Source organism: Salmo salar, chromosome 26 (genome assembly GCF_965601325.2).
Source record: "Salmo salar chromosome 26, fSalSal1, whole genome shotgun sequence".
Lineage (NCBI taxonomy): Eukaryota > Metazoa > Chordata > Actinopteri > Salmoniformes > Salmonidae > Salmo > Salmo salar.
This window is the reverse complement of record NC_138316.1, coordinates 27275539-27290395: the sequence shown is the minus strand read 5'-3', so window position 1 is coordinate 27290395 and position 14857 is coordinate 27275539. Positions and strand designations below refer to the sequence as shown.

Below are 14857 nucleotides of genomic sequence, written 5' to 3'. Positions count from 1 at the left end.
TAGAATTGTACTGCTTTATTTAACAACCAATGCGTATCCATTATTTGTACATATTCAAAGTTAAAATATATGCTGGATTCAAAACATTGGTTATTTACTGTATATACACAGAATACAATATTCACACATGGAAAAATGGTACCAAAAGTCCAAAAACACATTACATTTCTTAATCTCATTCATGCAGCAACACACATCTTACTCAACAAAGTAATGGATGCTTCAGCATTTCAGACTCTTTGTGCAGCCATATCAAAATGTCTATTTACAAATCTTAATAAAGAATTCCATGTTTGATTTAAGAACAATACCCTTAAGTCAGAAAACTGTAGAATTTGTATAGATCAGTTGTTCTCGTCAAATCAAATATTTCAATAGAAGTCATAGTACTGAAAGGCTTATCTTATCTAGTCATCCAATCCCATCTCTCCTTGTTGTATTCTTGATGCTATCCTGATGGCTTCTTCGAGTGAAGGTTGTTCACTGAGCTAAGAAACAGAAAGGTTGAAATCACACACTGAGAAAACATAATATTATTTATGCAAAATTGATGGTCTGATCAGGTGTAAGTAACATAATACAAAATCTCTTGTCATTAGTGTGAGAGCAAAATACTTTTATTGTATCAAATATTTTTTTTTTATGCGACAGAATAGAGGATTCTTATAACTATTGTCTGTGTGAACTGAAAGTGGGCCTCTGGGAGATAACACTGACAGGAGATTTACGATGTCTTTTGGGTGATAAAACCTAAAGAGATCACAATCTGGAGCATGAGTTAATGTTTCTGTTCTATATGGAACCAGGTAGAGCTGACCCCAGGGCAAGACCTTGGTCTCTACACAAAGATAACTGTTTTTACAGCAGATACTGTCTGCTGTGAATTCTAAGTATCTTTCATACAAATCTTTACCTTGTGACCCATTCCATACATTGGTTGTTCGTCATGTAGACTGAAAGGGGTGTACCTTGGCTATAAAATAGCTTTGTACTTTTGTCTCGGGGCTCTCAACGAATTCATCGACCAGCCATCATTATCGTAGAGCACTCAATCAATTCACTTTATATACAGTATCATGAGTACACCCCTCACATTTTTGTAAATATGAGTATATCTTTTCATGTGACAACACTGAAGAAATGACACTTTGCTACAATGTAAAGTAGTGAGTGTACAGCTTGTATAACAGTGTAAATTTGCTGTCCCCTCAAAATAACTCAACACAGCCATTAATGTCTAAACTGCTGGCAACAAAAGTGAGTACACCCCAAAGTGAAAATGTCCAAATTGGGCCCAAAGTGTCAATATTTTGTGTGGCCACCATCATTTTCCAGCACTGCCTTAACCCTCTTGGGCATGGAGTTCACCAGAGCTTCACAGGTTGCCACTGGAGTCCTCTTCCACTCCTCCATGACGACATCACAGAGCTGGTGGATGTTAGAGACCATGCACTCCTCCACCTTCCGTTTGAGGATGCCCCACAGATGCTCAATAGGGTTTAGGTCTGGAGACATGCTTGGCCAGTCCATCACCTTTACCCTCAGCTTCTTTAGCAAGGCAGTGGTCGTCTTGGAGGTGTGTTTGGGGTCGTTATCATGTTGGAATACTGCCCTGTGGCCCAGTCTCTGAAGGGAGGGGATCATGCTCTGCTTCAGTATGTCACAGTACATGTTGTCATTCATGGTTCCCACAATGAATTGTAGCTCCCCCGTGACCCGGCAGCACTCATGCAGCCCCAGACCATGACACTCCCACCACCATGCTTGACTGTAGGGAAGACACACTTGTCTTTGTACTCCTCACCTGGTTCCGCCACACACGCTTGACACCATCTGAACCAAATAAGTTTATCTTGGTCTCATCAGACCACAGGACATGGTTCCAGTAATCCATGTTCTTAGTCTGCTTGTCTTCAGCAAACTGTTTGCAGGCTTTCTTGTGCATCATCTTTAGAAGAGGCTTCCTTCTGGGACGATAGCCATGCAGACCAATTTGATGCAGTATGCGGCGTATGGTCTGAGCACTGACAGGCTGACCCCCCACCCCTTCAACCTCTGCAGCAATGCTGGCAGCACTCATACGTCTATTTCCCAAAGACAACCTCTGGATATGACGCTGAGCAGGTGCACTCAACTTCTTTGGTCGACCATGGCGAGGCCTGTTCTGAGTGAAACCTGTCCTGTTAAACCGCTGTATGGTCTTGGCCATCGTGCTGCAGCTCAGTTTCAGGGTCTTGGCAATCTTCTTATAGCCCAGGCCATCTATGTAGAGCAACAATTCTATTTTTCAGATCCTCAGAGAGTTCTTTGCCATGAGGTGCCATGTTGAACTTCCAGTGACCAGTCAGTATGAGGGAGTGTGAGAGCGATGACACCAACTTTAACACAGCTGCTCCCCATTCACACCTGAGGCCTTGTAACACTAACGAGTCACATGACACCGGGGAGGGAAAATGGCTAATTGGGCCCAATTTGGACATTTTCACTTAGAGGTGTACTCACTTTTGTTGCCAGTGGTTTAGACATTAATGGCTGTGTGTTGAGTTATTTTGAGGGGACAGCAAATTTACACTGTTATACAAGCTGTACACTCACTACTTTACATTGTAGCAAAGTGTCATTTCTTCAGTGTTGTCACATGAAAAGATATACTCAAATATTTACAAAAATGTGAGGGGTGTACTTACTTTTGTATTGACCTGCTCCCTTATTAATAAGTGAATAAAGATTTAGTTTAAGTATAACTGACTTGTGATAAGTTTGTCTCTCCCCATTTGATAGTAAAGAAATTAACCACCACATTAGATACTTTAGTTCAGTTTAAAAATTAAGGCTCCTCCCATTGCAGTAAACAGTAGCTCATATAGACGTCAGAGGGAAGCCAACCTACATATCCCTGTAGACTCCAGTCAGTCTGCTGAGTCAAGACTAACCTTATTTACTTAAAACACCTTGTATTAACATCACAATGGAAGGACTGATGTGATCATTGAAAAAAAAATACCAACACACTGAATGTTTTTGTTTTTATTTAGCAATGGATTTGTCTGGAATAGACAGGAAAGGTGCAGAGTTTCTAAAACACGTGTACCTCAAGACTGAATAGGACCCTTAAAGATGGTCAATACAAAAAAAAGGCCTAATCTCAAATTCACACTGCTGTAGGCCAGCTCAGTGACTAGAATACAATGCACTGTACTTCTTTGTAAGGCTGTGAGTTAGGCTAACAAACAGCTGTTTGTTAAAGCTACTGCAATGTCATTTGAACTTGCTATGCTTCTCAGCATCCAATGGAAATATATTGTGTGGCCTGCTTGTCTCTATATGTTGCAATATTTGGTGTTTTGTGTCAGAGGGAGTCCCCTACCTGGACAGCGATCTGTGTGCCGTTTGAGGTGGCTAACAGAGTGACAGGGTGAACCCCCTCCTCTGTCTGCATGCCCTGAAAGGAGGCCAAATCAATGGCCACCTGGGGGGGAAAGGTCCAACATGTATTAAGACCTAAAGTCCAAAACGCATCACAAGTGAGAATGATTAGTAAGTCTGAAAAGGGGGTTGTGCCCATTAAGTGGAAAGTAGACAGTTCTATTGGTGTTGGCTGCGGGTGTGTTGATAGAAATAGAATCACTAGTCATCATTCTAGTTCTGTCACTGTTAAGGTATCGAACAGAACTCAACACAGGGACACATTTGGGGATTTCAGATCATGGTGGTAAAGTTTAAGTAAAACTCACCTGCTCTTCTGTACCATCTGCTGCTACCATGGTGACTGAATGTGTTCCATCTGCATTAAGCATTTCATGGGAAGGAACCGTGAAGGTGGTGCCATCACTGGTTACCATGGTAATTGTGTTTCCCAATGCCTGCATGTCAGCCTGGGAGATACTGACCTGGGAATGAAAAGCATGTAACATTTTATCATACATTATATAACTTATCATTTGCCCTCTATAAAATATTGTACAGCTAAACAAAGCGGTCTTCTGTGGGATGCATTGGAGTAAACATGGGCCAGTATCCTTGTGGAACGCTTTCGACACCTTGTACAGTCCATGCCAGACGAATTTAGGGTGTTCTGGGGGTGGGGGGGGGACTCAATATTAGGAAGGTGTTCTTCATGTTGTGTACACTCATGTTGTGTACACTCATGTTGTGTTTTAATCGGCATATGCTTTGTATGTGAAAACTATTTAAGACGCATACTTTCAGTTTTTCCAAACTCACTTCACTCGCGCATAAGAGGGAGGCTTGCAGTACTGGCACATGCACAGACCAAATACAATGCTGGAACGCCGATTGAACTGTTTACATGTCCTTATAACTGGAAAGATTGCTCAGAAAACCAGGTGTTTTAATCGGCATATGCTTACTTCGATTATGACCATACACCGATTAAGATAAGCATAGTTAGGGGTTTACACGACTAATGCCATAGTTGGCCCTCTGTCATAATTAGTTTCATATTTAATTATTAGTGTGCATGTAAAACATCCTCAGTGTATGGTGCCATGGGTAACGAGGTGTGAAGATGTAGGGGAATAAATGGGGTTGTTGAGACATTATTAATTAAGAGAGGTAACATAGAAATAGAATGAATATGCTCATTCTAGTTTAGTATTTGCTAACCTGTTGGGTAGAGAAGTGTGTTCAAACGCACATCCTTTAGTGGGGTGCAGGGCCGAAAAAACTAGGTAGAAGATAAATAGAGCCTGCACCTGCATAAGCTCCACCACACACCTTTATTCACAAACAGCGTTTCCATCCTTTAAGCCATTTCCTGTGAATGCCATCTGATTCATTTATTATTATGACAACTACTGTTTGGTATCAACATACATTTTGTCTACCTGATATAAATGTCTACACAGTTATAATATTCAATCAATAAAGAAATACAGTGCCTTTGTGAAGTATTCAGACACCATGATTTTTTCCCACTGTTATGTTATAGCCTTAATCTAAAATGGATTTAAAAAGAATCCTCAGCAATCTATACACAATTCCCCATAATGACAAAGCGAAAACGGGTTTAGAAATGTTTGCACATTTATAAAAAATAACAGAAATACCTTATTTACATAAGTATTTAGACCCTTTGCTAGGAGAGTCGAAATTGAGCTCAGGTGCATCATGTTTCCATTGATCATTCTTGAGACGTTTCTACAACTTTATTGGAGTCCACCTGTGGAATATTCAATTGATTGGACATGATTTAGAAAGGCACACACCTGTCTGTATAAGGTTCCACAGTTGACAGTGCATGTAAGAGCAAAAACCAAGGCAGGAGGTCAAAGGAATTGTCCGTAGAGCTCCGAGACAGGATTGTGTCGAGGCACAGATCTGGGGAAGGGTACCTAAACATTTCTGCAGCATTGAAGGTCCCAAAGAACACAGCGTTCTCCATCATGCTTAAATGGATTAAGTTTGGAACCACCAAGACTCTTCCTGAGCAATCGAGGGAGAAGGGCCTCAGTCAGGGAGGTCACCAATAACCCGATGGTCACTCTGACAGAGCTCTAGAGTTCCTCTGTGGAGATGGGAGAAACTTCCAGAAGGACAACCATCTCTGCAGCACTCCACCAATCAGGCCTTTATGGTAAAGTGGCCAGACGGAAGCCACACCTCATTAAAAGGTACAAGACAGCCTGCTTGGAGTTTGCCAAAAGGCACCTAAAGGACTCTCAGTTTCTCTGGTCTGATAAAAATCAAGATTTAACTCTTAGACCTGAATGCCAAGCATCACATCTGGAGTAAACCTGGCACAATCCCTATGGTGAAGGCAGCATCATGCTGTGGGGATGTTTTTCAGCGGCAGGGACTGGAAAACTAGTCAGGATCGAGGCAAAGGTGTACAAAGCAAAGTACAGAGATCCTTGATGAAAACATGCTCCAGGGCTTCCGAGTGGCGCACTGTATCTCAGTGCTAGAGGCGTCATTACAGACCCTGGTTCGTTTCCAGGCTATATCACAACCGGCCGTGATTGGGAGTCGCATAGGGTGGCTCACAATTGGCCCAGTATCATCCGGGTTAGGGTTTGGCCGGGGTAGGCTGTCATTGTAAATAAGAATTTGTTCTTAACTGACAAACCTAGTTAAATAAAGATAAATAAAATAAAATAAAGAGTTCACCTTCCAACAGGACAACAACCTTAAGCACACAGCCAAGACAACTCAGGAGGGGCTTCGGGACAAGTCTCTGAATGTCCTTGAGTGGCCCAGCCAAAGCCTGGACTTGAACCCGCCCAATCGAACATCTCTGGGGAGACCTGAAAATAGCTGTGCAGCAACGCACCTCATCCAACCTGACAGAGCTTGAGAGGATCTGCAGAGAAGAATGAGAGAAACTCCCCAAATACAGGTGTGCCAAGCTTGTAGCATCATACTTAAGACTCAAGGCTGTAATCGCTGCCAAAGGTGCTTCAACAAAGTACTGAGTAAAGGGTCTGAATACTTATGTAAACGTATATTTCAGTTTTTTTTTAAACTAGTATTTGCTTTGTCATTATGTGTGTAGATTGATGAAAATAACCTATAATCGATTTTAGAATAAGGCTGTAATGTAACAAAATGTGGAAAAATTGAAGGGGTCTGAATATTTTCTGCATTTCACCTTTATTTAACCAGGTAGGCCAGTTGAGAACAAGTTCTCATTTACAACTGCGACCTGGCCAAGATAAAGCAAAGCAGTGCGACACAAACAACAACACAGAGTTACACATGGAATAAACAAGCATACAGTCAATAACACAATAGAAAAATCTATGTACAGTGTGTGCAAATGAAGTAAGATTAGGGAGGTAAGGCAACAAATAGGCCATAGAGGCAAAATAATTACAATTTAGCATTAACACTGGAGTGATAGATGTGCAAGTAGAGACACTGGGGTGCAAAAGAGCAACAACAACAAAAATAATGGGGATGAGGTAGTTACCTTCCTTCAAACTCAGTGCCTCTTTGCTTGACAACATGGGAAAATCAAAAGAAATCAGACAAGACCTCAGATAATAAAAATGGTAGACCTCCACAAGTCTGGTTCATCCTTGGGAGCAGTTTCCAAATGCCTAAGGTACCACGTTTATCTGTACAAACAATACTACGCAAGTTTAAACACCATTGGGACCACGTAGCCGTCATACCACTCAGGAAGGAGACACGTTCTGTCTTCTAGAAATGAACGTACTTTGGTGCGAAAAGTGAAAATCAATCCCAGAACAGCAGCAAAGGACCTTGTGAAGATGCTGGAGGAAACAGGTACAAAAGTATCTATATCCACAGTAAAACGAGTCCTATATCGACATAACCTGAAAGGCCGCTCAGCAAGGAAGACGCCACTGCTCCAAAACCCCCATAACAAAGCCAGACTAAGGTTTGCAACTGCAGATGGGGACAAAGATCATACTTTTTGGAGAAATGTCCTCTGGTCTGATGAAACAAAAATAGAACTGTTTGGTCATAATGACCATCGTTATGTTTGGAGGAAAAAGGGGAAAGCTTGCAAGCCGAAGAACACCATCCTAACCGTGAATTATGGAGGTGGCAGCATCATGTTGTGGGGGTGCTTTGCTGCATGAGGGACTGGTGCACTTCACAAAACAGATGGCATCATGAGGATATATTGAAGCAACGTCTCAAGACATCAGTCGGGAAGCTAAAGCGTGGTCGCAAATGGGTCTTCCAAATGGACAATACTTCCAAAGTTGTGGCAAAATGGCTTAAGGACAATCAAAGTCAAGGTATTGGAGTGGAAATCACAAAGCCCTGACCTCAATCCTATAGAAAATTTGTGGGCAGAACTGAAAAGGCGTGTGCGAGCAAGGAGGCCTACAAACCTGACTCAGTTACACCAGTTGTGTCAGGAGGAATGGGCCAAAATTCACCCAACTTATTGTGGGAAGCTTGTGGAAGGCTACCCGAAACATTTGACCCAAGTTAAACAATTTAAAGGCAATGCTACCAAATACTAATTGAGTGTATGTAAACTTCTGACCCACTGGGAATGTGATGAAATAAATAATTCTCTCTACTATTATTCTGACATCTCACATTCTTAAAATAAAGTAGTGATCCGAACAGACCTAAGACAGGGAATTTTTACTAGGATTAAATGTCAGGGATTGTGAAAAACTGGGTTTAAATGTATTTGGCTAAGGTGTATGTAAACTTCTGACTTCAACTGTATATGGGGCTTTGGTGACAAAACGGATGGCACTGTGATAGACTGCATCCAGTTTGCTGAGTAGAGCATTGGAGGCTGTTTTGTAAATGACGTTGCCAAAGTCAAGGATGGTTAGGATAGTCAGTTTTACGAGGGTATGTTGGACAGCATGAGTGAAGGAGGCTTTGTTGCGAAATAGGAAGCCGATTCTAGATTTAATTTTGGATTTGAGATGCTTAATATGAGTCTGGAAGGAGAGTTTACAGTCAAACCAGACACCTAGGTATTTGTAGTTGTCCACATATTCTAAGTCAGAACCATCCAGAGTAGTAATGCTGGACAGGTGGGCGGGTGCGGGCAGCAATCGGTTGAAGAGCATGCAATTGGTTTTACTAGCATTTAAAAGCAGTTGGAAGCCGCGGAAGGAGTGTTGTATGGCATTAAACTCATTTGGAGGTTTGTTAACACAGTGTCCAAAGAAGGGCCAGATGTATACAGAATGCTGTATATATACCCACACACATACATCATATATAAAATCGACTTTCAACTTATATGTATAGACTGCTCTAATTGATGCTTGTCCTATGTATATAAATATGGGTGTGGTGCACTTCAGGTGAAATTATTAAATGAATGTGCAGACACCATTTCTTTTAAACTAACCTGTTGGGTTCCATCTGGGTGTGTTATGAGCTGCACATGCTGCTGACCAATGGCCTCAGTCATCTGTTCCGAACAGGACTCCTCCTCCTCCTCCTCAACCGGTGCAAAATTCACTGAGGGATCATCGATGGCCTCTGAATCACATGGAATAACAATTACATTTCTCAATAATTGTCTCGTGACTCAGTCATTACTCTGGTTGCAGTCCTGATAAGGGCATAACAGCAGTCAGTGATTCACCATGAGTCAACCTTTAAACACTGAGGTATACGTCAGCGTCAGACTTTAGAGGTAATCTACAGGTAACTGCCAAAATAAAGCAAATGCTTGAGTAAATTAGGGGTACAAAGTATATTGAAAGCAGGTTCTTCCACACAGGTGTGGTTCCTGAGTTAATTAAGCAATTCAAAAACATCCCATCATTCTTAGGGTCATGTATAAAATGCCCAGTTACCCATTATTTTGGCTACCATGGCTAGAAGAAGAGATCTCAGTTTATCTGAAAGAGGGGTCTCAAAGGAGCATAGGGGTTTTAAAAGGGTGTGTGATTGATCTCAACTCAATTGAACACTTATGGGAGATTCTGGAGTGGGCCTGAGACAGCGTTTTCCACTACCTTCAACAAAACACAAAATTATGGAATTTCTCATGGAAGAAAGGTGTCACATCCCTCAAATAGAGTTCCAGACACTTGTATGCCAAGGCGCATTGAAGCGGTTCTGGCGGCCCAACGTCCTATTACGACATTATGTTGGCGTTTCCTTTGTTTTGGCAGTTACCTGTATGTTTTATGGTTATTAGGTCACCACTAGTTACACCTTCGTACACATAGGTTGGGTTCTTTTTTTTCTCCTCCCCAAAAAACAGAGGAGAGGAAAGACAAATAAGATGAAGTCATCCATTGATGACTAATACATATGTGTAAGGTGGTGTTGACTTCCAAGCCTGACCTGTAGGGGGTTCGTAGTAGGCCTCCTGCTCTTCCTCAATGGGCTCTGTGACGTTATGCGCTGTGCGTTTGTGCATGGCCAGGGTGGAGATCTGCTTGTAGGTCTTCCCACAGTGGTTGCAGTTGTAGGGCTTGCATGGTGTGTGGACAACGTGGTGTTTGTAAAGGCTGGAGTACTCTGTGAACCGCTTGTCACAGCCTGGGACTGTGCAAACGTAAGGCTTCTCTCCTGTAAATACATCCCATTCATTAATCACACTGTAAAAGGCCACACTACAAAAAGGATTGAATAATGTTGTTGTGTGACTTTTGACAAAGAGAAACAGAAGGACTACATACCTGTGTGGATCCTCACGTGGTTCTTATAGTTGGTGGCACTGGCGAAGGCTCGCCCACAGCCAGGCTCTGCACAATAGTAAGGCCGCTCCCCTGTGTGCGTGCGAATGTGCACCTTCCTGATGTTAGAGGTAGTAAACGATCTCCCGCACCCCTCAAACGGGCACATGAATGGCTTCTCTCCTACAGTAGAGGGGATGATGAGCTTGTTCAAGACTTCTTCAAGTTCATGGATGAGATCATTTATAAACAGGATGATCAAATGATTTCTAATCCAAATCCGTGGGCAAAAATAAAAACTAGTTGTACACTGTAGATTGCATATGTAGGGATAAGACTAGGTATAAGTCTGACTCTGGACAAGTTTTGTACCTGTGTGGGTTCTGATGTGCTTTTGGAGGTCACCTGACGTCTTGAACGACTTTGCACAGTGCACTTCCTGGCAGCGATAAGGCTTCTCACCAGTGTGTGTCCTGATGTGGCTTTTCAGGCCATACCCTTTTGGGAAAAAAACACATTTTGCTGAATTGGAAACACGTGCTGTACATTTAATGGATCACAGTCACACTGACCGACATTGAAGAATTTCTCACTCATTATCTGAACAAACTGATATCTCCTTAGTCATTTCAACAACAAGGTTACTATGACATATGCCTAGAGCACCTCAGCTTCATATCGCAAAGGTTTTATGACCTTTCCATTAGTCTGAAGGTCGTTTATTACCTGTAGCAAACTTCTTTCCACACCCCAGGTGATCACACAGATATGGCCGGTCACCTGTGTGGTACCTCTCATGTACCTGCAGAGGGCAGAAAAGAGCAAATCACACAAGATTAACGGATGTCATTTGGAGCAGTTGAATCTGACTCATTCTACATTCAAGAACCCAAGTCATTTTCAGGGAGTGAGTGTGCTTTACCTTCAGATGGTGTGCTGTTGTGTAGAGTTTCCCACAGCCCTCATAGTCACAGCGGAAAGATTTCTCTGTAGGCTGCTCCCTAGAACTACGACCACTCTGCCTTTGAAGCACAATCTGAAAGAAATATGTATCCAATGTAAGCTGCTGGTAAATATGATATGACATAGATAAACATGAGAAGTATAGTACCTGCATCTGCACACCACAATCTTGCTCAGCTCTCATCAGTACGGAGTTGACATCATCAGCTTCCACCTGAGAAAACAAAAAGGGGGAAATAACCAGTGACCATTTTACCTCAAACAGATAAAGGTATTTGAAAATTGCATATAATGCTGAGTTGATGAGCTGTTAAGATACAATGTCAAAAGCAAACTACCTTAGCGGTGTATTGTTCCAGCACGTTGATGGTCTCTTGGTCGAGGGTTCCATCAGCGTTCAGGTCTGACACGGTTCCATCTGCCTGGATGGCCAGGATGGTGTTGGTCTGAGGCATCTGTACTGTGTGCTGGATGTAAGCTGTGGTGCCATCCTCCAGCTGAACAGCCTGCAGGGTATTCTGGTCATAGGTATCTGTGAGGGAGTTTCAGTGAAGTTTAATACCCTACGGCAAAAAGTTGTTTTATTTTATTTACCCATCCAAATTTCTCCTGAAAAAAAATGAAACACTGGGTAAAAACACATTTACAAAAGGATTACAACAATCTTAAAAATATGCAGAAATCACTCTGCCATTTCCTAGTTGCTAATTATATATTTTTTAATGTTTGTTTAATTTCAGTTTATGTGACAAAACAAGCAATGTAGAGAATCATTGTACCATCTAAATCTCTGAAATATATTTTCAGTAACCAAAAGTATTATATTTTTGGCTGTTTGAAGCATGTGTACAAAACCGAAAGTAAAAGATGCAAAAACTAAACTTAAGATCGGGAAGCATAGAAATAGCGTACATAGAACAGATTTACCACTTATTAGACTTGCTTTCAATGAGAATGACAGATATATGACTCACATTTCTATGTGAATTTGGTCAGGTTGCCCAAAAGGTTACATGTCGCAGCTTTAAGATTGAGACAAACCTTTTGGTGTGTGGATGTAAGCTGTTGTGCCATCTTCCAGCTGCACAGCCTGACCATCCTCAAGTCTCAGACCATCTCCTCCAATTACATCACACAAAGGGGATCCTGTCCACCTGTTGGCCTCCTCTGATAAGTAGAATTGGGAAATAATGATAATTACATTAATCTTCCCATTACAATACAGTTTAATCTTAAAGTGAATAGTGACATGAATAAGCAAAATATGAATAAGCAAAATAAGCTATGAATCATTAAAACACAGCAATAATTAACATTGCTAAGAGGAAAACAGACCTGCTCTTGGCATTGATACATGTTGGACATATGCAGTAGATCCATCCTCCAGCTGGATGACCTGTCCATCCATGAACTTGCCATCTGAAATGGAGACTGCACTCTTCAATCAGACTGCTCTCATCAAATAATGGACTAAATTAGGCTAATAATCAATAGAAAGAAGAAATCTGTCATGACTTGGCCAAGCAAGGTTATCAACTCTTTCTACATGGTCAGACCGTTTGGGGGGGTTACTTTATGGGGCAGTGTTCACTGTTAGTCAAGCCAATACCTTCATGGCCACTTTCCACTACTGTATGTTTGGAGATGATTGACATTTGAGTTACCTTTAGGGTTGTGCTGTATGTAAGCTGTAGAGCCATCTGCAAGGGTCACAGCCTGCAAACTCACAGTGTCCATGTCCATCTGATCGCCATCTATTGAACAAAAATGACAAGGGGGAAAAAAATGGCTCTAGATGTACAACAGCACGTGTAAGTAACTTTTTCCTTTGCTGGAAACTTGGCAGAATCCCCACCAATAAATGGAAAGTGAACTTACCTGAAACAGCCTCTGCCAAACACAGAGTGACCTGCTGAGTGTCTCCACCTGCATTTTGGAACTCTGCAATGCCCTGGGAGTCCCGGTTAATCTGAGCCAAAAGCATTGTTGCTTTGTCCAGACGAACACACACACACACACACATTATATTCACTGTATGTGTGGCTGCAGTCAGTCACTTTCCATACAATTATTGTAGTCTGATGCACAATGGTAATTTATGGATGCGACTAGACCCAGTTTAAACAATTATGTAGCAGTGTCTGTTGCATTACTAGATCTGATATGTACACTAATAAAAATCAAACTTCCAGCTGACATGTTGTACAACAGCTGATAGATTCAACAGTTCATGTTGTTGCCAAGTTGGACGGAACTTGATAGGAAAGTCAACAGTGCAGCTTCAGCGAGCTATGTCAGACAACGTTACCGTGTCAAATATGAATGTGATATTTGTTACCTATGCCTAGGTAGCTATAGGTAACGAACTCAATTTCACAGAAACGTTAGTTGAGAACAGTTTTTGTTCGATTAACGTTAACTGACACTGTGATAATTTCACTAACGTCAGCTAAGTTAGCTAGCTAGTTTGTCATTCGTGTATCTACTAGCTAACAATGTGGAGAAAATGCAAGTTATTTAGTTAAGAAACAGTCAATGGGGAAATCCAAGTTTATAAATTAGCCTCAAACGAACTGCTAACATTAACTACTTAGTAGTGTGAAGAGCGCGGACAAATAATTTGCTAGTGCTAATTAGCATGTGGACTAGCGAATAATACATTTTTTTTAGACAATACATGATTTATACTATGGTTTAATTGAGTATATTTCTCATAGCAAACGCCGAGCACAGCTATCCCCTTCCGTCTCCCAAACTGGATATGGCTGTAGAAAGGCACACTGGGTAAAACCACATTTATACGAACCTCTAAAATTTCCAACAATCCCTTCGGTTCGACCACCATGCATCAGGGCAGGAAATGTTATCCTGTGCGAGCACCCCGGAACATGTAAAACGATAGCATTTGCCCCGACATGATCTGTATGATTGGCAAATATTTCAGTCGCGCAAGCTACTAGTAATCTCATTGGTTCAAAGTCCTTTCAATCATTGGTTCAATCACCTCCCCTTTCCACTTATTTTTCTCATTCTGCTTTTGGGGTATGTTCCATACGCCATTCTGGATCACAATTGCGTCAACTTAACTTTGCACGTAAATTCCAGCGGTTTCCAACAAAATATTTCACTTCACCTATGTTATTATACTTCTTATTTTTGCTGTTCGTTCTGCACAAGAAACAAATATAGAATCCTAAAAAACGTTTTCGAAGTTGGACACAGCCATTTTGGAACCGCAAAGCCTCATGGTAGCCTAACGTTGAGCGAGGTAATGTGGGCAATGCAGTTGAATCAAACTCAAGGGTATTTGTAATGCATTTTATATACATTGACATTAGCCAGCAGTGTCTGTTAATTGAAACTACCCAGATCCAGGAAAACGGTATGCAGTTTGAAGCAAGTTTATGGCCACGTTCAATCGTCTATATCGTGCTGCGCAGTATGCAGTTATAACGGTCACTGATAATTTAGACACTTTAAAGCTCTGGGAGTGATCAACGCTAGCCAAGGAGGACATGACACCCTTCGAACCCGTAGTAGCAAATGAACTAGAATTATAATTAGCTGGCAGCATAGTTCTAAATAGATTACATATCACCTGATCTGACAGAGTATACAGACATTCACTCAAATATAGGCTCCAAATCAAATGACCGAGTGCACAACTGTGTAGCTGTTAGTAAACAGTCAAATGCATGCAATCCAACTGAACTTTTTTTAATATATTGGTGTGTGTATATATATATATATATATGGTTCATCCATACACCAACCAAATGCTTGAGACC

At 41.5% G+C, this 14857-nt stretch overlaps 1 protein-coding gene across 4 annotated transcripts; it reads right to left on the bottom strand.

Annotated features, from left to right (window-relative positions):
- On the bottom strand, window positions 1–14174 carry LOC106587547 (zinc finger protein 143B). 4 transcript variants are annotated; one of them, XM_045708982.2, is made up of 16 exons: window positions 13876–14174; window positions 12948–13058; window positions 12734–12823; window positions 12405–12488; window positions 12111–12236; window positions 11408–11601; window positions 11218–11283; window positions 11029–11142; window positions 10833–10908; window positions 10479–10604; window positions 10110–10289; window positions 9772–9999; window positions 8822–8955; window positions 3735–3890; window positions 3368–3469; window positions 1–488 (listed from the first exon to the last, which is right to left on the bottom strand). In XM_045708982.2, exons 1-16 carry the CDS (start codon window positions 14036–14038, stop codon window positions 408–410), a joined length of 2031 nt encoding a protein of 676 aa, XP_045564938.1. In that variant the 5' UTR covers window positions 14039–14174; the 3' UTR covers window positions 1–407. The 4 variants fall into 4 exon arrangements, with proteins under 4 accessions (XP_045564938.1, XP_045564937.1, XP_082825713.1 ...); XM_045708981.2 differs by having other exon boundaries at window positions 12405–12500; window positions 13876–14172; XM_082969587.1 differs by lacking the exon at window positions 13876–14174 and having other exon boundaries at window positions 12405–12500; window positions 12948–13332.
- Window positions 14175–14857: the final 683 nt, after the last annotated feature.